At 33.2% G+C, this 27853-nt stretch overlaps 1 protein-coding gene across 4 annotated transcripts in view; it reads right to left on the reverse strand.

The window, feature by feature from the left end:
* Positions 1 to 4138: 4138 nt before the first annotated feature.
* LOC124358638 (neuronal PAS domain-containing protein 2-like) overlaps positions 4139 to 27853 on the reverse strand; it is a 32763-nt gene continuing 9048 nt past the window's right edge. Inside the window, exons 8-11 of one of the 4 annotated variants that reach the window (XM_046810948.1) lie at positions 21300 to 21340; positions 20206 to 20412; positions 12607 to 12735; positions 4139 to 4922 (exon numbers count right to left, since the gene is read on the reverse strand). In XM_046810948.1, the coding sequence (XP_046666904.1) occupies positions 12655 to 12735; positions 20206 to 20412; positions 21300 to 21340 (329 nt within the window). In that variant the 3' untranslated portion in view covers positions 4139 to 4922; positions 12607 to 12654. Of the gene's footprint in view, positions 4923 to 4949; positions 5500 to 12606; positions 12736 to 20205; positions 20413 to 21299; positions 21341 to 27853 lie in introns of those variants that run through there. The other 3 variants (XM_046810956.1, XM_046810941.1, XM_046810963.1) reach the window with 3 other exon arrangements.

The following is a 27853-nucleotide window of genomic DNA, read 5'->3' on the forward strand; positions in this document are numbered from 1 at the left end:
TGCTGAACACATCATTGAGCACGATTTGTTGTAGGGCAGTGTTCTTGACAAACAAAACAACTCTCAAACTTAATATTCTCTGTAATAGATCCAAAATGTATACATGTATATTGCTGGAACGATAACTAATTTGAGTCTTTTTTTATGAATGCGGTACAAACAAAATATTTATAGTTAACCTTCTACTTACTTTTGAATTGAAACAGGTTCTGGTTGATTGGTCAAATATATTTAAACCCAAACTTTAAAAAATTTAACTGAGCGATAAAAACACAAAACAATTTTGTACAGTACAACTTTTATAACAGTGGATGCGTATGAAGAGCTCTCTGCAAACACATAAACAGAAGGCGGAAAGATGCAAGTTCCACGATTACTTGAATTGAAGCCTAAAACTAATTTTGAATTAAATTAAAATAAATAAAAAAAAAGAAACAAAATTTAGTTTACTAGTTTTATTATTCAAGATACTGTAAAATTCATAAAAAAAATATTTTTACACGTCACAGTATACCGTAAAACTGTGCTGATATCCTCACCAGTTCTACTGTTAGATCAAGTATGTCTCCCTCAACCTAAACTAAGTATCACCAACAATACAGGAAAATAAAATCATCTTTATTATAAACAATTATTGTTACAAATTTAGGCTAGCTAAGGAAAAAATCCTTCCTTGCTACTTTTTTATGTTTTAATCAGTAAAGTTTAAATATAGAGGATAATAAAAATTCCAGAAATTCATAGTATCTACTAATTTACTTATCTTCAGATTCAAATCGTGAGAGAGACCAAAACAATTACCGATTGAGTTGACATTTTCATCTCCTATCAGTATCGTGTTCAGTATATTGAAGAAAAATAACTTTTTTGTGCACGTTAGTTATCCACTCAGTCAAATCTATGGTTATAAAAGCTGTACTGTATCAGGGTTTTTATTTTGGAACAATCAAAAAGGTGTATTCATTTATGCGTAAACATAATTGACAAAACAAATTTTATACTTTTGTTTTGTTTACCAATATACGACTCACAATATCATAGCAATATTGCAGTTGAAAACTTAATCAAAAAAAGATAATTATTATAAAAACAACAGATGAAGCAATATTATCATGTGAATTTACACTTTTCTATAAAGACGGCCAATAAGACTGAGAGTCAGTTTCAACTCAGTGCTACCTCAGTAAAAGTTTAATTTAGTAAATCTAACCTATAACAAAGACTAATAATTCCTCTAGGTTGACACTACGCGAAGCTGCTAAGAGACGGTCGGTTGTAGGGTCGCACCGTAACACCCCTGCACCAAGCAACACTAGCTACACTGCTGTCCTCCAGTCGCTCCACACCGCTACATGTACGCTACCGGGACATACGGATTTTAACAGTATTCATTTGGGTTACATTTAAAATGGAAACGTATTTATAAAAAGTCAGCACAAACTTGTACATCTATTTTCTCAAACATTTACAATGATGATACATGTGATAAAGTAACAATGACATTGTTCAGCGAGATGTACAATGAGAATTCGTACGACACAATATTAGGACGAATGAGCTCACACATAAAATCTGATCTAAAAGCTATTCAACATTAATTGCCGACAACGCAAAGAGGTTCCGTAAGAAAAAGAATTGTGTAAATGTCTATATAACACGATACGGTGCCAATATCGTGTACAATGCCATCAGCAAGGATCCGAGGAAGTTTGTACATTTGTTGATAAGTACTGCAAAAACGGCAATAGCCTAAAATATGATTCATCTAAATGTCTAGTGTAGTTTCTCAAATGCCTCGAGTAGAACATTAGGCCACTGTGTTATCTAAAATAATTAAGAATGTCCAAAATTGAAAAACGATTTGCAAAAGTTTTAATTTGACATCAGATGACTTCTATAAAAATACTAAATATAGACATTGTAGAATAGTGTTAAAAATGTATAAAATCTCCCCTAACATCGCTAATATAAATGTGAGAATAGTAGTTGTCTACAATGTGTGCAAGAGTAATTTACGTTACTACATGAATTAAGATGTCTTAAAAGTACTGATTTCTATTCTGAAACTATATTAAACAAACGTAAAAGTATAAGTAAACAACCCTTAAATTGAACGGTTTTAGTGCTTTTAAGAACATAAGAACTACATCAATAATAATGAGTGATATATGAACAATGTTTTTATTGTTCAACAATGATCAGATGGAGGAGATAGGCCAGGGAGACGAGTTAACACTTACTGTGGTCCCAGTCATTGGCGATTATTGTCCAATGAACATATAAGATAGTAAGATAGTCCTGACCGTTCGTAACTATAATAGTTTCTGTTACAGAACCAATAAAAACACCAATATTACCAAACCTCTACTGCTATATTAGATCGGTTTTACTTCCTCAATAAGAACCATACTTGATGAAATAAACATGTTGTCTTTTCACTTTATCTATACATTAACTTATTGTAAACAATGATGATGCAGAATATCCTCATAATGTATATGAAATAGAACATTTAGTGATAATTATGATGGATAAGATTATCTGCCTGAACCCTCTAGAGTGATGCTAGCAGTCCAAGGCCAACTCTGCCACCACTACTATGTTTATTGTGCTATGAAAAAGCACTATATCACTTTTTGATTTAGGCATCAACGTGCTTATCAACACTGTAAATAAATATTTATTAACATGTGCACGATTATATTTTTCAGGCATGCTTAGGTTTTCAGGAATATATGGATGAAAACTCACAATAAAAAAAATATATAAATAAAAATACTCACTATACGAGTCTATATAAATATTTTTCAAATAATTGTTCATAATAATTTTTTAGGAAAACATGCATATTGTAATTGAATATATCATTTAACCGTTCAAAAATCCCGTCGTGCAACACCTCAAGTGTACGCATCACCCACTGTACAGTGAAAAAGTAAAAAGACAACACATTTATTTAATTTGGGCTGTAAAAAAAACATTGTACAAAATTATATATTAGCTATGCACAAAATAATTTTTATGTATACCGTATAAATTACATAGCAAATCTTCAAATAGCTGGGTTTAGTTCAGTCAGTTGGACAATGCAATATTGACTTCAAAAAGATATTAGAATACTGAAAATTTATATAAAAACGTGCAAAGTTTCATATTTGTACAAAGAAATGATTTAACAAGTATCTAAATTGCTTCTATTCTAACCTACGTCACCGATAGGTGTTCACCACCAATGTTTGAAGTGTCTTGCACAGTAACATACTGTAGGCTCGTGAGGACACATGGGTCGGTTCTCGACAGTCTACCTTTCCCGGAGTATCTCGTATCCACAGGTTAGTATTTTTATTAATATTATCAGTCAAAAACAAAACACAAGTGTACTTTTTCAAACAACAATACAGCAGTTAAATAATAAAATTACTCAAAAATATTCATAAATTCACTATTGCACATTTCAATTTAAAATGAATAAAATAAAAATACTAAAAATAACATGTTTATAAAATTACTGATAACAAATTTATCTTTTAAGGGGTAATATAATAATATATTTAATAACCGACAAAACATCAACAAAATTTTGCAATAAAATATTAGTCCTATATCTAAATATTTACTTTAAAGCTTCAAACTAACATAACATTAATATTTGAAAGAAATAAACAATGGTTATCTCATAGAATAACAACAATGAGATCTAGCTAACACTATGGCAAATGGCTATGTAAGACCAGTCTCTCCCTCAGCCTTGATTAAGACACATTATAATTACATTTTCAGTCTAAAGGGAAATAAAATATTTAAGATCTCCAATAACAATGCACAAATTGTCAAATTAAACAATAATTTTGAACTTTAATATTATAACAAAATTTATAAATCATTATTTTATTTACACTTATAATCTCTAAGTATATCAATATTTTTTAAATTTTTAACATACTTGTAGATACTAAAAACAAATTATTTCACAACAGAAATGGTGCAAATTAAGGTGATTAGACAAATCAACTTCATACAAGTGTTCATATATACCAATATGAATATATTTTGTCACCAACCGTATTAATACTCGTACATTTTAGTAATGTACTTTAAAGTTCTGTAAAAAACAATTAAACTTACAAAAAAATAAAAATGTTGAAAAAACTTTCATGGATACTTACTTTATTTTTCTTGTAACATACATATAATAAATAAACATAGAACCATCTGGAAGATGAGTATAGAAAAATACTTTTTTTACTGTTTTCTGGGATTCAGATGGAACTATTTTGTAATTTATATGTGTTCACACACACAGCATTCTTTATAAGAGAACTTTGTATTTTGAAATGTATGAGATAAATAACTTAAAATCATATAGACACATCTAATATGTAGCTCAGTAAATACAAACTGTGCCATTGAATTTATAAAAAAGAAAAAAACACTTTTACAACTGACCACTATAATTTTGTTTACAATTTTCACTCAGTAAAATTACTCAAGTGATCTGAACACCATAATGATTTGGTGACCATTATTACAGAGTTGTACTTATCTATAGAATTGCCTTCACTTTGAATCAGTCATTATTCTATAATTTGTTTGATGTAGGGTTAAATTAAACGTGTGCAAATAACATTATGTGGTAACTATACAAAAATGTACAAAGTAACAAAAATTAATAATAATAAAATAGCAAATTACTGTATAATTATAATATAAAACTTGCAGTTTGTACAGTACAATAAACACAAACCGGTGAGGTTACAGGTCTGTGTATATATACATTAGGATAGGATCAGGAACAAACTCAGATGGAATGCTGTCAATTAGATTCCAACATTCTGATGGTTACTACAGACTCCCAGATGTTGGATGTTCTGGTGATCTTGCTGCAGAGTCTTCAACATCTGCTGCTGCTTTCTGTGCTCTACCTGCAATATCATAATACATGTTAGCCTACACCATATTAGATTCCAACATTCTGATGGTTACTATAAACTCCCAGATGTTGCATTTTCTGGTCATCTTGCTGCAGTCTTCAACATCTCCTGCTGCTTTCTGCGCTCTAATCTAACACATGTTAGCTTACAACACATTACATTCCAACATTCTGATGGTTACTGCAGACTCCCAGATGTTGAATTTTCTGGTGATCTTGCTGCAGTCTTCAACATCTGCTCCTGCTTTCTGTGCTCTACCAGCAATACATAATATATGTTAGCGTACAGTATATTAGATTCCAACATTCTGATGGTTACTACAGACTCCCATATGTTGGATATTCAGGTGATCTTGCTGCAGAGTCTTCAACATCCGCAGCTGATTTCTGTGCTCTACCTGCAATAGCATAATACATGTTAGCCTATGACACACGACAAGGTATCGGATGTGATGCCTGATGTCTATTAGATTTCAACATTTGGATAATTAGTACAGATTCCCAGATGTTGAATGTTCTGGTGATATTGCTGCAGTCTTCAACATCTGCTGCTGCTTTCTGTGCTCTACCTGCAATATCATAACAGACGTTAGCCTACAACACACAACAAGGTGTAGGGTGTATGAGATATGATGCCTGCTGTCTTCTCAGTTCCCCTACTCTCTATTCTCTATACAATCAGTGTATAATAATAATCTTGCTGTCACAATATCTGGTTTTTATGGTATGTTTCTGTACTATAGTTTGAACATGGCTTATATATTTCCTGTACTAGTATTAATTACAGAGAAAAATAAAATACTTCAATAAGAGAGATATTATTATAATATTATGTAATTATTATACAGTATAAACCAATATTACTCTGCCTATACTAACCTCTAAGCATGAACACAACAGGACAAGCAAAAATCTATTATCAATCATCACATACTAGTTTCAATTTTCATACTTTTTTTACAGATATGATAGTTATCTTAGTACAATTGATTAAAGTAATTGATAACTTTTGGGGCAAAACAACTGTAATTCGTATTACTATAAGTGGAGTAAGAAATTTAATTTCTAACCCAAAACAAAGTAAATAAATCAATTTGTCAAAAAATTAAAAATTATTATATAAAAAAAGATTGGAGGGACTATTTTTGTTAATCGAATAACTAAAGAGGGAGGGGTCTGATTTTTAAAACTAGTTGTTTCAAAATATAATTAATTGTTCACTGCCAATTAAATATTTCTAGGGTTGTGTAGACTCCCAATAACAAACCTCCATTTCCAAAAGTCAACAAATGACTCAGTTCAGATTCCTAAATCTGTTAAGAACATAATATGTAATATTGGTGACACATCTTGACGAGGCACGAAGAACTCCTGTGGTGTGATTTATTGCCACAGACAGCAGCTGTATTGGTTCTATAATAATTTAAACACTGCAGTTAACCCTACAGAGGTCGCGTCACTAACAGTTACGTAAGAGGTCGCGCACGGTGGATTCCACCAGGTTCATAAGAAAATATGAAACGAACACATTTTACAGTTTTATTGTACAAACTTACATTTAACATGATGAGTAATATGTAAACTTTGTTTTAAAGTATTATTACTATTGTAAAATCGTAAAAATATTTGTAAAAGTATTATATTTATCAAAACAAACTTCAAAATTGTAACAGAATGAAATACTGTGGTAAAAATACTTGTACATTAATATTAGGTAACAATACTTAAATAATGTATTTAAATATAGAAACATGTACTTCTAGTATAAAAATAATGTAATAAATGATATTGTATTATATAAAAATATTGTAAAAAAATCTTACAACCTGTAAGAAATTTGCTTAGTTGCAATTAGTCACTTGTGGAATCATCATCATCTTCTTCTGCACACTGAGAACAAGTAAACACGGTGTGCTCCCTGCAAATGTACTTGTGACAGATGTGACACGTAGTTTTTACTTTTTCGGTTTTTTCTCCAGTTGCAGATACCACAACGTCCCTCAAGATTTGCTGCAGGCTGCGGCCTCTCCTCCTCTTGAAGTCCCAGCATTTGTGTGATGCTTCTTTTTAGCTGCCTTGGAAGTCTTTCTTCCCCATGACGAGCTACCAAATAATTAAAACAAAGATCTTTGGTGAGATCCTTCAGGAATTCCCTTCGGAACAATGTCAAAGTCTCCTCTTTTGTGTTTGTACACAATATAACTATTTAGCCCCAATGGTATTTAGAAGGCTGAAAAAGATAGTAAGCGGCCAACGATTGCTTGTTCTCGCAACTGAATACTGTGCCCTTATACTCATCAACAACATCCACTCCTCCTTTAGTTGAATTATTATAAAAGGTCAAAATGAAAGGCTTTTTAGCATCTCCAGACTGAGGGTCAATTTTCGTCACTGTAGTGCATGGTAGACAGTAGAAGAACAACTTTTTTTTTTCTTCGGGCAGTACGATAGCAGAGTTTTTTCATTTTTTGAAGGCAAACATGCTGCTGGATACAGGACGATTCCTTGTATCTATTAACTCAAGTGGTATTTCTTTTTTATTTTTTCGTAGGGTACCCACTAAAGTCAAATTGTGGATCGTTCTTGAGAGTCTCGGCGAGGGGTATGGATGTACACCAATTATGGTAATGTTTCTTCCAGTACCACTCACAGGCTGCTGGACGAGTCTGGAAACTACAGCAAGACCAGAATTCTGTATTTGAAAGGGACCCGGTGGTTGCTTGCCAGCATAAACCTCTAAATTCATGGTATATAAAATGTTTTTGCACAGGTCATAGCATGAATTTTCAGACCATATTTTGCAGGCTTTTTTTTATAAACTGCCGAAATTTACAACGACCTCGAAAAAGATTCGAGCATCTCGTCAACTGTAAGATACCCAGAAACAGAAAAATTTGTTTTGCACTTTTCTACCAATAATTCAAAAAGATCTCGAATGGGTGCAAGCCTATCAAGCCTCTTCCGATGCTTCCTAGTATCAGCATCGTCAAATCTCAAACACTCTGATCAAGAACTTGAACCTTCTCAAGTTCATACAGTTGCGGAAAAAACTCGACACCTGTACCATCTGTTGCCCATAAATCATATAGATTCAAATGAGAAGCACGAAGGATTCCTGCCATATAAAGAAGTCCTATGAATGCCTCTATTTCATTTCTGGATGTGTCAGCCGCATCACGCTCACAAGTGTAACCCAGGACGAACTTTTTCGTATACGCTGGTTGGTGTAGGTTACAATGCTATCTAACACTTCATCGGTAAAAAACAACCTCCAAGCAGCAACAGGGTTTTGAACATCAAAGTTTTGTCTTACACCTGGTAATCGCCGAACTAAGTTTAAGCAGCAGGTGTTCGCACATTCTGTCCTAGGACAGTGAACACTCCATTTCGTTACTCCATCTTTACCTGTATATTCTGGAGATGCTTCCAAAAACGGTACTTCCGCTTCCTCTCCTGATTGTTCTGACGCTGTGTCTTCTTCCTGCACTGATACATGATCTTCATCTTCATCATCGGAATCCAGTTCACACCAATAGGAGCGACAACAGGCTCATCAAGAAAAAAGTTGTCTTCTTATAGCACCTGGATTTACAAGTCTTTCCTCTTCTTGTCTTTCTTCCCTTTCGACACTGTTCAACAAATTCACAAGTCTCTCTTCTTCATTTCTATTCATATTGACATCAAAATGAAAATAACGAACAATAATACACTACACAGAACAATCACAATTTTAGATACCGCGAGAGGTCGCGCACGGTGGAAACGACAGGTTATACAACGTTGGCAGTACAGCTGATGACTGAAGAGGCGGAAGGGTGGGGGTGGCCACTTGATTTGGTTGCGGGCGAGTCCATCTGAAGGTATAGGGGGGGGTGGAGCGTCAAACTAGTTCTGTTAAAAAAGTTGTAGGCAAAAATGTAACACTCCGGTGGAAAAAGACAGTGTCGCGACCTCTGAAGGGTTAAAGAGATAATACTTAGCACATTTACACCAACAAGTATACTGTTTTAACCATTATCCGCCCGACACTTCATACTGCGGCACTTTTCATTCGATTCCGATGCCAACATTTTAAAAGTATTTTATTACTAAATAATGAATGAGCTGATCGGCAGTACACAAATTACAGATTACTAAAATGTGTTATTGTCATACTTTATGTATGGAATAATGTAGGTAGACCAAATAGTTATCCTAGTTTTTAAATAATATTTTTATCTCAGTTCATATTTTAAATATCTATTATTGGGCACCACCATAAATCTAATATGGCTATTTGTGGATAACTGATCAGCAGTACATAAGTTACCGATTGCTAACATGTGATTTTGTATTTAAAAATATGTAGATAGGTAAAAGAATTTTAAAAACTTCATAGTAACATAAATAATATTTAGCTTGTAGTTTCTATTACCCATATGTTCGTGCATTGCCATGCCATGTTCAGATACACAATGCTCAACAGTAAACAAACATATGCTAATTTTTATAATCTAATAATTTTTGTAGTTGTACACAGATAAACATATGTATATTTATATCTTTGACTGTTTTATCATGGCTAAGGGGTTTGAAATTTTTGGATCGCCACTTCTACTTGTAAGATTTGCTTTAGTGGCAAGAAAACAAAACCATGTATTATATTCTTAGCAACAAACAATAATACAGGAATTGATACTACAGAGTTCAGAATTGTGACCACAATTTTAGAATTGGAATTGACCCTTATATTAAATGACGTGCTAGAGACTCATGTACACTGTGAGGAACACTTAGATAGTGTCAAGTGGCCTAAGGCATATGGTTATAAAGCACTAGTTTATTGATTTAATTTTAAGATTTTATATTATCAATATTGTTTTTATTTCAAAATTTAGTAAAGGCAAATAAGTTTTACAAAGCATAGATGATAAACTTTATATTGTCAATTTACACTATAGCCTAGCCCTACTGTATGAACACTTCTATGACAAGCTATGATTTATAACCATGTTGTTATTTATAGCCATAAAATTATGACCATGTCGATTGCTATATGCCTAAAGACAATACAGATTTTGATTTGTTTTGATTAGTTAATGTGGATGAGAGAGAATAATTTATCTAATATGAATCCAGTACATTCAAAACAAGCATAGGGAGTGGACCATAAAACAATAACTATGTTATGGTATTGTTTGATTGATTATATAGAACAATTAATTGTAAAAGAATTAAGACCAGCAAGAGACAATTAAAGTTATAACTAATTGTTTACTGGGAGGCAATATTTAAAATTATCATTGCAGTCAGTTTGCTACACTATATGAACACATATGTGACTGTGTATAATGCAACTTATTGTTAGTCCAACGCTGCCTTTGTTGTTGACCTGGCTTGTTTTGTTCATTAGCAGTAACCAGTTTTGCTAGCACTGTTTTGTTCTTGTTTCGTTTTTTGTGATGACAAGTTTAAGTGAACAACGTGCAGTTGTGAAATTTAGTCTTCTACTCAGTAAAAATGCTGCTGAAACTATAGCTTAAAATCAAGTCTACAGAGTGATTGGATTGATTTTAAAATGACGAGATGTCGTGATGACAAACCTTGTTCTGGATGTCCATCAACTGTCTCAATCAGAGAAAATGTTGAAAACACTTGAGAGCTTGTGCTCATAGACCACCAAAAAACAATTTATCAACTGTGAGAGATTAGTGAGTTATCTTGGAACTAGGTTGATTGAATTTTAACATAAGATTTGGGAATAACATTTAAAAGGAACAACAAGTTGAAACATTGTGTTTTGAAACAACAGCTTGAAATTGATCCAGATTTTCTGTCAAAGCTTACTACTAATGAAGAGTCGTGGTGCTATGGTTACAATCCAGAAACAAAGCAACAGTCAAGTAAAATCAAACATCAAAACCAAGTTGATTTGCTTTTTTGATGCCAAGAGCGTAGTTCATTTGGAGTGTGTTCCTCCAAGCCCAGTGTTGATCAAACAATTCATGGCAGACAGGAGACTGGTTCTCAAACCACACCACGACAACACACCTGCACACACAGCCATTTCTGTTATAACAGTTTTTAGCTCGAAATAGCATGGTCCCACTGCCCCTTGTATCTTACTCGCCTAACCTGACTATATGTTAATTTTGTTTATTTCCAAACATGAAAAGGGGTATGAAAGGACACCGATTTTACAACATTTAAGAGATCAATAAAAAAGAGAGAGGTGCTGTCAACCATTTCTAAAGGTGGCTCTACAAAAAAGAGTTTCAAACAGTGAAAACATAGATGGGACAAATGCATTATTTTTAATGGAAAGTATTTTGAAAGTAATAAGGTGATTTGAAAAAATGTTAAAATACACTGCTTTTGAAAATAAATTCGAGTTGTTTTGGGTTCCCCTTGTAGTGTTGTGTCTGTGAAAAAACTAGACAGTGTCAAGTGGCCTGAAACTTTAACACTAAAGAAATTATACAGTGGTACTACATATTGTAAACACCTGTTAACACATGTTGGTGACACTTTAGCAATAAATGGATTTGGAGTACAAGTTGGAACAGAAAGAAATTGGCCACGTGACTTGTTCACAATCCCGACTGCTGTAACCTTATATTGTAGATATAAAAATTTGAATTAATCTCAGATATTTTATGCCAGAAACTAAATTAATATCTTATTTATATTTTGTTTAGTGCATTGAATATCATTAAAGGGACTACATCTACAAATAACGTTACCAAAACATTGATTAAAATTGTTTTCTCTTGCATATTGGTTATCAGCTTGAAGCAAAAACAAAATGTGAGGCAAGCATATATCATCTAATAAGCTGTTTTTCTGCCCTCCTACATGACAATAATAAGTATTTCTAATTTACTGTTTGGATTCAGACCAAAAAATAAAATCTTCAGAAGGACCATGATGATTGAGCAATAAAATAAGTGTATAATATATCCAACATTGCTGTCACACAAGATTACATCTTACCCATAGTTGATAGCTATAATTTGTTCAACAAAAATTAAAATCTCTTGTTTAAAATTTGATTTTATATTGATACCAAACAAACTTTGTATATGCACACAATGCTTTGTCACAAATTGATAGTGGTTCTTTCTGTCATTCTTTACTGAACACAAATTTTTGATGCAGAGATCCTCTTTTATGCGACGTTACCTTTTAAACACTACAATTTTCTCATAAGATTTTTTTTGATTTCAGAAAATTTTATTTATACTTAATATAAAAAGTATCTCTGTATCTTGAATATATTGCACTTCAAGTCCTCAAAACAATTTTTTATAATCTCCTTGATTCCACTCTACTGAGGTTTCATTGCAGTGCTTAGACAATTGGCACAATTTTTCATACGAGTCAAAATATTTCACAGTAATTTAAAAATTACTTAATTCATTTGTATATTATTACAATCAGCCTTAAATATTCTGAATATTAACTAATATTTTTTATCAAAATATTAAGTTTTTAGAAATTGGAAATGTAGCACATCAGCAAAACACAGCACACTGGCATAAAGAGCTTGTACTTTTGGATGTGAAATGGTCTTGATGTGAAAGTTGGTATACTTATTTATGTATACTTTTATTGATTTATTTTGTATTTAAGGCGTTCTGAACTTAAAACCCATCAAAGAAGGTTAACATTGAGTAAAGAAAAGTGTGATCGCTGACCTGAGGAGTCAGAAGGAGCTTCCTCACGCCAAGTACGAGTAGCTTTCACTATAAAGGCTTGTGAAGTTTTTGTTGGAACGAATCCATCCTGTGGTAAACATCTTGTAGGAACTTGGCCACTTTCTCCATCTGTTAATGAAAACTCCAATCTTACCAGTAACAAACAGAGAGCATCGAAAAGAAAAGTGTTCAGTGTTTTCAATTTTGTTATGTAAGGTAATCTGTATATTATGTCATTGTTTTTTCAAATTCTTTGAAGTTTACATTTTTTTATGTGCCTTCTCTTGATTGTTTGGGAAACATTAGGAACACGAGTTTTCAGATTTTCCATGCCAAAAAGACCAGCCAGTTAAAAAAAAATGGTATGGTTTATGAGAAAATTGTATCTTTAACTGTAATAGATATATTCAAACGATATTTAAAACATGTTTATTTGCATAAAAAAGGAACAGTGTGGCAAAACAATTCATGGTTTTTGCACAATGACAATGCACCTGCTCACACTTCATTGCTTGTACAGGAAAATCTTTTCTCACTCACCCACAAATAATACCATACTTTTAGTTTAATAAAATATACTTCTTTTGTTTTACAAAGTTGGAAAATATAACAAATGCTGGAATCATATTGAATATACGAGTTGTGTTCAAAAAGTAAGGAGAATTATTGAGTTTTGCAAGTTTGTAGAGTCTGATTTTCAAGATTTTTTTATTATTATTTTTATTATACTCATTCTTCTGAAGTATATTATTTCTAGCTGTATTTATTGTTTACTTTTTCAGTAGCAGCTGGTAAGGTTAGAAGTGTGTTTTGAACTCAGCGATTTTCATTTGTTAAAAATTAAATAAAGTGTAATATAGTCTGGGAAATGTTAACAAAGGCCTATGGTAAGTTTGCTATGAATAAAACGAGGGTTTACGAGTGGTATAAACGTTTCAAAGATGGCCATGAAGACAATGAAGATGAATGCTCTCAAAAGTGGAAGAAATGGTTATGAACGATCACCATATTATGATCAGAGAAGTCACTGATGATGTTGGCTTATCAACTGGCTCATGCCTTGAAATTTTTAAAAATGTTTTGGGTATGAAATGTGTGGCAACAACATTTGTTCAAAAATTGTTGAGTTTTCAACAAAAGCAGTTTTGAATGGAAGTGGCCCAGGAGTCACTAAATGAAGTCAACGACAATGCAAAATTACTGACGGGTGATATAACAGGTGTAAGCATGGATTTATGGATTTGACATCGAAACTAAGGCTTAATCATCCCATTGGAGGCATTCTGGATCGCCAAGACCGAAAAAGGCTTGAGAAGTGCAGATGAACCTTAAGGTTATGCTCACTGTGTACCTTGATTTTAATGGCACAGCGCAGCATGAATTCTTGCCACAAGGTCAATAAGGAGTACTACCTGCAAGTTTAATGCCATTTGGATGAAGCAATCTGAAAAAAACACCCGGATTTGTGGCAAAACAATTCATGGTTTTGCACAATGACAATGCACCTGCTCACACTTCATTGCTTGTTCGTGAATTTTTGGCCTAAAACAGTACTTAACAATGCCCCAGCCTCCATAGTCTCCAGAAATGGCCCCATACATTTTTCTTATTTCCAAAAATAAAGAGAATCTTACTTGGCCATTGTTTCATAAGGATAGATGACATTAAAAGTGCATCACTGAAAGAGCTAAAGGCTATCCGAAAGAACGAGTTTGGGAAGTGTTTCTTAGAGAATTGGAAGAAGCGCTAGCAAAAGTGCATAATAATCTAATAGGGACTATTTTGAAAGTAATAGAATTATTGTAGACAAATACATTTTTTTTCAGAAAATTGAAAATTCTCGTTAATTATTGAACATACCTCGTCTATATTTATTTATGGGTTAATTGTTAGGAAATTGAAAGTTATTTGAACAATATTTTATTAAAAAATTGATTAAGATACAAGGAAAAATAACGACAAAAATCTGAAATTGTGATTCATGGAACAAATTGTAACGTAGGTACTGAGAGACCTTTTTTTATTTATGTTCAAATGCCTTTTTAATAATTTTAAAACATAACTTAATGTAGTCAATAAATAAAAATGAAAATAATCGAGGAATGCCTGTCAATACTCTAAACTATAATCAGGCAGCTGGTCATCAGATGTAAATCAAGATAGGAAGCGAGCGATAATAGATGTGATGAGATAAAAAAACGTAAGGCTAAAAAAATTATTATTTGTGTTAGGGGCAAAATTTACCTGATTAAAATAAATTACTAACCTCTATAACCTGAAAACCAATCTACTGATATATGTATATATATTGTGGGCTAATCATACTGGCTCATAAAATGGAAGTATGAATTTCACTGAAAAATCCTGAGAATTATATATTGAACACAAAAAGTAAGATAAAATCAGACAAGTTGTTACAGTAAATAAGGGCTGCTATTTCAAATCATTTTAGTTTTTCCTGTATTATTTTTGATTTAAACAATTTATTTTTTACTTTTCTCTTTAATTATTCAAAAAGTATACAATACTATTGACATGGAAAACTAATAGTGATTCATATCCATCATATCTATAAAATTAAACATCTCAAATAATTATAAGATGAAAAACAAGCCTTAACAATGTGAGATTTAAAATTTTCTTTTAGGAAACATAAGTTTGTTTTACTATAACATTCACTCTCAACATATCACTTTACAAACGCTGACAGAAACCACAGTGGCTTACAAGTAGTGATTGACTGGATTAATTGCATAAAGAACTTTCGTTTTCTGTAAAGTTTATGTTGATATGTATTTGTTAAATGGTTCTAATTTAATTACACAATGAGAATTATGCAATTTAAAAAAGCTATAATTGGAGGAATATTCATACTACAGAAAAAAACAAAAAAATCAGGAATTAAATAACAGGTGGGACAAGCGTAGCTGGGATTCTCTCAAAACCATATAGATTTTGGCAAATTAATGAGTTAATGGGACAGACAATGAGTTCTAGCTATAAAGATTTTACGATCATAGATTTAAATGTTTTTTCTGTGTTTTAGAAAAATATTTCAAGCATTAACTATAATAAAACAGAGATTACAATGAATATTCTTAGTATGTTTTAGTACATTTAAATGGTAGTATAGTTGCAGTAAAACTGAGAAAAGTATACAGTAAAATCTGACATATCCAGCACCTTCGATATATGGCCTAGTGACAAATGATAAAGCATTTTGCAAATATAAGCTTTGCGAGCAATAAATACTATACAGAACACAGGCAAGCACAATCACTATCTCCTATACACAGGGGCCCGGAGAGGAATGGTGTCTTTATTTTCCTACCAACACTTAAAAAAATTAACCTGGTAAAACTGTGATATAGGTGCTGTGGTGTGCTGTATTATTTTTATTTGTTCACTAGATATAGATCTGAATTTTAAAACTGTACATACTAAATGTAGTGCCTGTGGAAGTGGGATGTGGTTTACATGAGACGATGTAGCAGGTTTTACTGTATACCGTATGTTACAAATTTAAATTAATAATTAATAGAAACATCCAGCAGCTAGTAACAAATTAAGTTAAATATAGTTAGTTATCTTTAGTGAAGTTATGAGTATCTGTGTTCTCTTAGATTTATGAGGCTAGTTCAAACGCCATCGAAATATTACGAACATAAATAAAATTTTGATATGGTGGCAATTAGAGAACTTCGATGTTGTGAAAGTTGTTTCCATTAACTGTCCTGTATATTTCGTATGATTTTTAAGGATTATGTGGTTCCAGTTCACTCTTTATAAAATTTACAGTCAAATATCAAAAAAAGATTTAGAAATCATTAAATTAAAAATTTTTTGATTAATAACATTGTGCGATATGTCTTCTTAACATGCAATGCTGCTAAATCATACCCTTCCTACATTAGACATCCCCTACCCCAACCTGCCCCTTAACAGATAACACATCGTTAACCCAGTAGCAAGTAACATTTTTTTACTAGATTCCAGTTACAAATAATTTGGACTGGAAACATTATGCTAACTAATATTTGAGCTATTATCTTTAGAGAGGATATTTTTCAGTCTACTAACTTGTTTCGCTAACCTTCAGTTACAAATAGTTTGGACTAGAAACAAGAGTATGGTAACTACTATTCAGGATATTATCTACAGAGGAAATATTTTTCAGTCCACTAACTTGTTTCGCTAGCTTCCAGCAACATACAGTTTGGACTAGAAACATGAGTATGCTAATATTCAGGCTATTATCGTCAAAGAGGATATTTTTCAGTCCACTAACTTGTTTCGCTAGCTTCCAGCAACATACAGTTTGGACTAGAAACATGAGTATGCTAATATTCAGGCTATTATCGTCAAAGAGGATATTTTTCAGTCCACTAACTTGTTTTGCTAGCTTCCACCAACATACAGTTTGGACTAGAAACATGAGTATGCTAATATTCAGGCTATTATCGTCAAAGAGGATATTTTTCAGTCCACTAACTTGTTTCGCCACCTTCCAGCAACACACAGTTTGGACTAGAAACATGAGTATGCTAATATTCAGGCTATTATCGTCAAAGAGGATATTTTTCAGTCCACTAACTTGTTTCGCTAGCTTCCAGCAACATACAGTTTGGACTAGAAACATGAGTATGCTAATATTCAGGCTATTATCGTCAAAGAGGATATTTTTCAGACCACTAACTTGTTTCGCTAGCTTCCAGCAACATACAGTTTGGACTAGAAACATGAGTATGCTAATATTCAGGCTATTATCGTCAAAGAGGATATTTTTCAGTCCACTAACTTGTTTCGCTAGCTTCCAGCAACATACAGTTTGGACTAGAAACATGAGTATGCTAATATTCAGGCTATTATCGTCAAAGAGGATATTTTACAGTCCACTAACTTGTTTTGCTAGTTTCCAGCAACATACAGTTTGGCCTAGAAACATGAGTATGCTAATATTCAGGCTATTATCGTCAAAGAGGATATTTTTCAGTCCACTAACTTGTTTCGCTAGCTTCCGGCAACACACAGTTTGGACTAGAAACATGAGTATGCTAATATTCAGGCTATTATCGTCAAAGAGGATATTTTTCAATCCACTAGTTGGTTTTGCTAGCTTCTTGTTACAGATAGTTTGGAGCGGAAACAGGAATATATGCTAAATAATATTTATACTATTATCTTCAGAGAGGATATTTTTTAGTCCACAAAATTCTTTACATTCAATGAAGATTTTTGGAAAGACAACAAATACACATCATGTATAGTTAATACACCACACGATTAATTGTATGACAACGTGGCCACGGAAGCAGCTAAGGATGAAGAGGCATAGTTCTAAATGTAGTAAACATTTCAAGATAACTGAAAGACAAATTTGATTGCTATGCGCTTGTTAAAGATATGATTCTTCTGAAATATCTTCAGAAAGAAATGAGTCAGAGACACCTAGTGAATTTATACAGATTAAGAGGAATTCTGTTTCACCATGATAATCAACAGATTTCATTCCACAGTCTCAGCTATTCCTCATTTGCCACCTCTTGACTTTTTCCTTCTCAAAGACTAGTTCAGGTGGATGAGTCATGTGCAGTGCCAGCGAGTATTTAAAAAAATAAAATAGTCAAAATAAATTAATCTTATTGTAACTTTGTGTATCTAAAAAATTTGTCTATTCATCCTCGTATTTAGCTATTTCCATAGTACCAAGAATGTTCTGAAAGATCTATGTCAAGACATCATTTGAATGTGTAAGGTTTCAATTTTTTGCATATAGAATTAAAATAATGATCTTCATAACTTAATATTTACACTCAGACATGCTTTATGTCCTTTAGAACCATTTGATAGGCTGTGAGGATTCTCAATTGTCGATCATATTCTTAGTATGGCACCAACTCAGGACCATCAAATATAAACATATCACAAGTCTCTTTTCTTAAATTTATTGGTGCTTTGAGTGTTTAGCAATAAATGTGTTGGTAAACAAGTGTCACCACTTTGTTTACTTATCAATAACTTCAATAAGCTGACAGAAGCCTGTTGAATATTGTGAATAATTCAGCAAAGAAACAAACCAAATAAAATATATATTTTATGTACTGTTTTATACAATGTTCTCTAATGGTTACTTAGTTGAAATAATCCAAATAATTGCCTACAAGAAAGAACCTCACGATAGGCCAATGACGCACGAAAATTTTCTCGTATGTTTACGCATCTGTATACCACCAAACCACATTAAGATATATTAAATACTACATAGGTTGATAGTAATTTATGGATTTGCATTTCTTGTCACAGATCCATGCAGTATTATTTCCTACAAGCAGTAATAAATACAAAATTTTATTTTCAGGCCTTCAGAACTATACTGGTGGCCAACTTGATTTTAGACCCATAAGAACAATCTTAAACTTAAAACACTTCTGGATTTGTAGTATTAGTTTTAAAGTAATTATCTTATTTAAAAACAGGTTATATCAAATACGCATCTAAACACTTCTTAGTTTTTATCGATTAATTAGAAAAAAAATTTCTTGCACTTTTAAAATTAAATACTCAAAAAGTATACACTTTACAAGCAAAAGTTAAAAGTGTTTAGATATAAATTAATTCTATCTTTAAAATGAGACTTCTATAACTGTAGGTCCAAATAAGGGAGTAAAACTGTGCTCTTATGGGGCAAAACTGAAGGTTGTTCCACTAAATCTGGCTCTTAATCATAGATTTAAAATATATCTGACTTAAACTGAGAGATTTAGCCTACATCAAAACAGTACCGACTTCAAGTCAGAAATTATTTAGAAACACACAATATTTTTTTAAATTTTATATTGTACTAAAAGTTTGTCTCTAAAGGATTAAACAGTTAATATTACCATTTGGATACCGAAATAATCTCCTGTTTACTCTTTTGGTCTTATTCAGGCCAAATATTCAATGTTAACTCATCAACTTAACAGTGAATCTTATTATGTTAAAATAACATTCATGCTAAAATTGTCGTTATGGTAAAGTTTTAGGAAAATATGTTCAGAAAATGTAGAAAAATTATTAAACTGTAAATATTTCCAGCTTCATAGGTTAAATGTTTGATTGATTATAAGTACACTATGACAGGCCCAGTATACTGTCCGTACTAGTCAATCTGGTTCAGCACAGTTTATTTCAGTGTTTTGTACATGACCAATGCCCTTATACAAACAGCACAAGGACTTGTCTAAGCTAATTTATTTATTTTGAAGACTATTCTTTGAATGAAATACAATTTAATTGGTAAATATGAAAGACTTCTTCTGTACACTCCCGCGCACTACATGACTGTGCCAGATATGTATACTGTACTGACGTGAAACATACAGTTAAAAAGAGCAAAGGTTATATGGATAGGAGTTGAATCCTCATTACCTGCTTTGTAATTATTTATGCAGTATTTATTTTGTTGAGCGACAAAGCTTTGTACTTAACTGGCCCAATCTTCGTGTCTGTAATACACGACTCAATCTGAATACAAAAATCTGGATCCGCAAATCCCTAGAATATAAAATGTATACACAGAAATGTATTATATATTTTAGATATAATGACTTATCGGACCTGGAGCTGGCTGAGCTTAGTGTTGTAGACTTGACCGTTGGTGTGCTCGGGTGGCACCAAGTCCAGCTCCTGCTGTATCTCGTGGATCTGCTCTTGCTGGAGCTGTATCTGGGAGTCCAGACTCCTGTGGGAACTATCCAACATTTCTGGCACAGCCGGCGGAGGCCAGGCGAACGGAAAGTTGTACATGTCAGACAGTTCGATGTCCTGCACCAAGTCACATGTCAATAAGTAACATTCAACACTGACAGTTGAAGTTATTACAATTCTTACTGTCTACATGGAATGTAACCATACTATACAAAAACATAGATCAACAAAGAATAGCACTTGTTCTGAATTCCCTACAAAATTTTGCTTTTTATAAGAACTTAAATAAAATATTAGAAATCGGATGGCTAAGTAAACCAGATCCAACTCACTGTTATGAACTAGATTGACAAAATGTCAACACAACATGAGATTTACTGAATGAACGGATAGACCAATGGATTGCAAGATTGTAAATAATTCATATTTGTTGTAAAATTCCTCCTAGGGCCAACTAGTTGAAGGCAGCTTTCAAGATAAGCCTGTTGAACGCTATCCGTTAATTGAAAATACTTTAGAATGAAATATTTAGTAATTACATATTTAGGTAACATATATACAAAATCGAATATAAAAAATATTTATTTATTAAATAATAAACTTTATCCAAAAGAATTTTATTTTCCTTAATTTGAAAATTTTTTACATTGTAAAATCTAGAAAATGAATAGAATTATTTATATGTAAAATTATGTTTCTTTAAATAATTCTCCATCAGTCTAAAATTGGAAGCAGATCTATTATTATATGTAGTATGATGACTAGGGTATGTAGGGGGATCCTGCACTGTGTATAGAATACCGTAAACAACATACTGTGAGAGAAATGTCACTACCAGTATACACAGGTTACAACATGGCACTAGTCTCTTTGCTATTTTAATACATTATTTTTTGTCGAGAAACCTCAAAGTACAGCTCCATATTTATAGAAAAATATACTGATATGTAGACTTTTATTTATATTATAATTGTATGAATTACATTAGTCATAAAATTATTTACCTCTAGGTTATTATTGGCCAATGATGGTGGGGAACCTTCATCTGAAAAATTATAAAATAAATTTACAATAATACAAGAACAACAGGGGGTGTGGAAATAAAGGTTTAAACTACCACACATAAACATTACAAAGCACAAGATCTCCAAAAAATACCTGTAAAAATATATTTTTACTATTCTGAGTGCGGAATTGTCTGATCATACAAGTGCAGACTTGCATCATGCAGTCAGAAACAAAAAGAATAACATTCCCAACATAGAGGACGAGAGACATAAATGAAAATACAAAAACACAAAGACAATTCGATGTTAACGGAAAAAACTAGGCACACTCAAAGAAACTTCTCAGAGAAAGGAAATGCGGAGGAAAAAGCAACAGGTTCAATGAAATAAAAAACTATTAATAGACAGTGATGAAATCTAACTAAATTTTATAAAATTGTTCAAAAAGAATTAATTTCACTACATTACTACTTCCTGAACAAATCTTTTGCACAAGATTCACTTTCAAAAAAGCAAAAAAGCCGTCAAGCCTATTCAAGACATTAAAACTGTCAATTTAAAGCAAGCAACTATTCAGTACCAAGTTTTTCAAAATATATAGAGAACATAGTTGCTAAAAATTTTATTTCAACATGTTCAAAGCATTAATGTTCTCTACCATTATCAACATTGTTTTAACCAAGGCAAAGTTAATGATAACAGCAGCAATAGAATAATTAAAAGTAGTTGTGTTCATTACGTTTGTACATTCAGGTCTGTGTACCGAAAAAAAGATTTAATTTAATTTAATTTACTTCTCAATGAAAGATGTCGAAGCATCTATGTGATTCAATAATGACAGTCCTGGGAGTAGTTTTTCTGTTGTCTTATGATATCACGACCTAGACAAAACCAAGCATGAGTTTGATATCAAGAACCGTACAAATGAAGTTCAGCTTCTACTCTAATGAGAGTTGTAATTTTCTCAAACAGGTTGGGATTGTGAAAATGAGACAATTTTGTAACAGTAAAGTTAAGCTACGTTTTCCTAGCTCCGCGACTGGGCTTGCTCCGTGCTACGTAATTAAGGCCAAGTGCGCAGCGTGTTTAATTGAAGCGCACTTAAATACTGCGCAGCGCAAAAGTGTTTTCCTACGATCTGTCATTTTACGCAGCGTAACGCGCGACTTAAACTCTCTCCTCGTCCAGTTTCATCTTTTGAAGAAATGTACAGTTTTCATTGATATGGACCGGAAAAGGAATGTTTTGGCAAAGTTATTGCTCTTCGCAGACGAGGATATCGACATTGCTGTTACTCTTTTATAAAATTTTATACAATTCTATTTTTCCAGGTTTCTGGCTACGGGAGAATCATACCGATCATTGGCTTTTCAATACAGAATTTCTGCGTCTACATATCAAATTTTGTCCCAGATGTTTTGACAGTTGTAAAGGACAAAATAGAACATTTGCATTTGCCACCACCATCGGAGATTGATTGGAAATAGAAAGACGAAGAATTCTGAGTCAACTGAGATTTCCCAAATTGTATACCTGCAATGGACGGAAAACACGTGAGGATAGTTGCACCAGCTCATTCAGGATCCCTTTTTCACAATTTTAAGAACTTTTTCTCCATTGTATTGTATGCTATGGCTGACGCAAACTGCAAATTTGTACTGATCAATGTTGGAGCATACGGCAAAGAAGGAGATGCTGGAATCTTAAATGGGAAATTGATTCAAGAAGGAACTATTTTCCCACCTCCTGAAAACCTACCTTCTTCTGAAATTAAGCTACCATTTGTTGCAGTAGGAGATGAAGCATTTAAGCTGGGCAATCATGTCATGAAACCCTACACGCACAAACAAGCAATCGCAGATGTTCATAAACGACACTTTAACTACGCCACTTGTCGTGCTGGAAGAATAACTGAAAATGCATTTGGTATTTTGTGTCACATTTTCAGAATTCTTTTCACACCAATAAACTTGAAATCAGAAACAGTCGACTTAGTCATATTCGTAAGTTTCTGTCTTCATAACTGGATCAGGGATGACTTTATTGCACGCAACCCCAAAGGACTAGTGACTCATCCGCAGCACGAACTTCCTACACAAAACATGATCCCTTTGGCTTATGTTGGAGACTATGCTAAAGCAGAAGGGTTTAAAGTAAGAAGCAGTTTTTACTAATTACTTTAATGGAGCTTACTACTCAAATAAAATAAAAACTCTGTATCAGAAAAAAAACTTTGTAATGTGAGCAAACTTTGTAGCTTAGTAATTAAGGGGAAGAGAGTTTATTTATTTTAATGTTCACTACCTCAGGTTTAAAAAGGCCAAATTTAAAGATTTGTATTACCATCAGTAGAACTTGTACATTATCTCATCTGTTCACTATAAGTATTAATTTGATTCATCTAAATTTGTTCAAGTTAACTTGAAAGTGTATATAATAATATACACACAGTCGTCAGCCCTGCTGCGCGGTGCGTGATTGACTGCTCTCGAGGCAGTGCTCCCAGTCGCGCAGCAAAGACCACGCAGCGCGGTTAAGGCTTAAGCACGCAACGCGTAGCTAGGAAGACACCTCCACTGGTTTACAGAGAACCGGTGGTTTCGTCAGTTACGGAGCACGGAGCACGCAGCGCAAAAAGTCCAGTCGCGGAGCTAGGAAAACGTAGCTTTAACCTAAATCATAATTGGTAAGCTGGAGCATGGGAACTGAGGCTCTTCTTAACTTTGTGTTCAATAAAGTATTTGGTTTTCTGGGAACACAAACTGATAATATATAACAAGGCTACCAATATTGCTACTTCTAAAAAATCATTTATGGAGTTCATTACTTTATTATGCATGAGTGTTCAATCCTTATCGTTGACAAACAAATTACATTCTTGGCGATATAACCCGTATTCTAAAACAATGATGACAGCGAATTATGTTTTCTAAATGAACTATACTTGCAGAAAACCATTCTTAGAAAAATGTAACTATGACGGAATACCAGGACGTCAACAACAATCAAGCAGTGGAATATGCAGTAAAATACAGGTACATATGCTATATATAGTTGTAGTTAATAATAAGCTAACTTGACAAGCTTAAATATACAGTAAATTGTTTAAAATTCAGCTCTATTGAATGTACAGCCAGATTTGGCAGCTCTTATAAGGCAGATTTGCCTTACATCATGGTTTGTTGGAATATTGCTTTAACACAACGAAGAGAATCCACAAATTAGAATATCCTTTGACTGAAAAGTGAATTACGTATGTTCTTGACACAAATAAATGTAAACCAACAACAATATAACACATCTTTGTCTACTCTGAGAGTACATTGATAGGAAGGAGGCTGCTTGCTGAGGTTCTTGGTCAGGTCAATCGGGTATGGTGAGTTATACTACATTATTCATAACCACTAACCACTCATGTTAAGAGACCAGAAATGAGATTTCAATACTGACTTGCTAGTTTTGATTTGATAGTGTTTTCTCCCTTAGTCATCTTTTGAAAAGTGTTAACATATTCACTATATGCGGATATGCCTTAATTTGTCCTGGAATTGGTAAATGGTCTTAAAAACACGGTAACAAAGTTTTTATGTAGCTTAGATGTGTTTTATTTCAACAGAACACCATAAGTTATTTTGTAAAAATATACTGTCTGTTGTTGCCAAACCTTTGCTAAATCAGTGTTTGCAAGGTGCACTCAATAATTACAGACAATTCTACTGCTTTCAGGGCTTTTTTTGGAATTACTGGGAAGGATCTAAATAAGATGAGGTCAACATTGTTGTGTTCATTATTTCAACTTTACTCCACTGACTACTAATTAAAATTCAAATATTTTTACCCTCAGGCACTGTAGTAATTTTTATTTTCCAATTGAAATCATTAAGTGAGTATTTTAGATCAATAAAATATATTAAACTACCATATAACATGACAAAATTATATTTTAATATCTTATATTTTAAGTATTTAGTTGCCTAGCTACAATTAGATTTATACCAGTTATACGTATAAAAATTAAATTATGTGGTTGCATTAGCTTGCCTTGGCCACTCCCAAGTTTGAAGGTTCTGTAATTTTTTAATCACCACATTTTTGTAATTAAAGTTACCAACACAATTCATTTTCCTTTCATTGAGTATGTTCTACACAAAATTATTACTATAACTCTCAGAAAAGACATCATTTTACCACGATTTTGTTTTACCTGTCACTTCAGATGGCAATTAATCAAAACAAACAACCAACAGATGAAACAGTAACCAGCAATTGATTTCCAGAGAGTTGACCAGCTTCAAAATCTAACAAGTTATACTTCAACAGACCATTGACATAATAGTATAATAGACAAATGCGAAAATAATCAATATTGGGAATATTTTTCATCTCCAAACTTACGAACTTAGGGCACTACCTGTCATTGGTAGCAAATGGATCATTAATATTCATGATTATGGTGAGTCCACTTGAAAATTCTACATTAGTTGAACAACAAATTCTGTGATTAGTTTTTATTTGCTAAAATCTAGAATAAAAGGTTTAGTGGTAGATTTCACTAAATAAAAACCAGTTAAAGTTTCAATCTCCTCACTTGAAACTGGAATTGATGACATTATTCGTGCCAACCATCACCTCACAGAGGAAATGACTGCAGAGAGGTTTGTCAATAATGGTATTATCAGTAATAAGCTTGATAGATGCCAAGGGAGTTGATGTGGCTAAACAACCTTGAGAGTGTGCACAGAGCTATGAATGAGAAGGTAAGCTGATCTCAACAAAATTTTACTTTGTAATGAAAAATGGTTTACTATTATGAACTAGATTCCAAACAGCAAAGCACCAGCTTACGTTTCAAGAACAAATTTAAACCCCAAGCATCAGCAATATAACTCAGCAGGTATTTTAGGACACTAAAAGTAATTTTGTGATTATCTCGAAGAACAACGTATAATAAACAATCAATATTACGCAGATATACTTTTGAAAAAAGTGAGGCCAGCTGTGAAGAGGAGAGGTGTGAACATGCACCGATTTATCACCATGTGATTTCCGTTTTTTTGGTTCACTGAAGGAGACGTGGAAGAAATTCCAGGACACAAGATGTAAAATGTATGTGTGTGGGCAATTGGCTTAAACATCAGTAAAAATAATTATTAACAGTCGGAATAAAAGCTTGTAACTCCTTGGGACAAGTGTATAGTTGTTATTGTTGAGAATAATTATGTTTTAAAGGATAGGATTATAAATAAGCAAATTTTCCTCCAGACCAACTTGTTTATTTACTTACTGACTGCCTTTGTAGGTAGCTCCCTTATGACAATAGTTGAAAATGTTGAAATGTACAAAAATAAGATGAAGAGAGACAACAACCTAAAAGATGTAACAATAGTTGAAAATGTTGAATTTTACAAAAATTTGATGTATTTGATGATGTTTATGATGTACAGGGTGAGGCAGAAAGGATGGATGTTTTTATAACAGATAGTATTCTGATCTGGGTAGTGGGAGTGGGGCGACTGAAGTGGTCATGTGTTCGGTAGAACATACCATTTTGTCTAGTCATTGTTTAGTCAACATCATGGAGTCGTGGAGTGTGCAACACCGTGTGTTTACTTACGACAGTTTTGTTCGTAATAATGAGAGTATTGTTGCAGTTCAGCACGAGTTTCGTCGCCATTTCAATCTTGCGAGAAATAACAGTGTACCCACTCGTAACACCATTTTACGTTAGGTTCAATCATTTCGTTCAGTAGGAACAGTGATGAATAAACGACCGCCAGGGGCTCATCGCACTGTACGCACTCCAGAAAATGTGGAAAGAGTTCGGCAAGCCATACTCCGTAGTCCTGGTCGATCTGCTAGGAGACATTCTTCTGAACTGAACATCAGTAATCGGTCAGTAAGGCGTATTTTACATAACGTTCTAGGATTTCATCCCTACAAAATTACCATGGTTCAACAATTGAATCATGGCGATTATGTAAAGCGGCTAAATTTTGCTCGAGAAATGAAGGCCATACTTGACCGAAATGAAAACATCATTTTGTTTACGACAGATGAAGCACATTTTCGTTTGAATGGTATCGTTAATCAGCAGAACTGTCGTTATTGGTCAGATGAAAATCCAAAATTAATGCATGAGAGACCATTACACAGTCCCAAGGTGGCAGTTTGGTGTGCTGTGAGCAGTACAGTTGTTATTGGTCCATACTTTTTTGAAGACGACAACGGGACCACTGTAACTGTAACCTCGGAACGTTATAGACAGATGTTCACTGAATTCTTCCTACTTGAACTGAGAAGAATACGCATTCCTATCTGGCAAGTATGGTTTCAGCAGGACGGGTCGACAGCTCACACAGCAAGAAATTCAATGGAAGCAATTCGGGCTGTTTTTCGTGGTCGCATCATTTCTCGGTTTGGTGACATTGATTGGCCTCCTCGTTCCCCAGACCTGTCCATGTGCGACTACTTCTTGTGGGGTTTCCTCAAGTCACGTGTTTACCAGCATAAACCACGTACACTTCAAGAACTAAAGGAAGCAATTCGTGTGG

This window comes from Homalodisca vitripennis, chromosome 1, assembly GCF_021130785.1.
Source record: "Homalodisca vitripennis isolate AUS2020 chromosome 1, UT_GWSS_2.1, whole genome shotgun sequence".
In the NCBI taxonomy this organism is placed as follows: Eukaryota; Metazoa; Arthropoda; class Insecta; order Hemiptera; family Cicadellidae; genus Homalodisca; species Homalodisca vitripennis.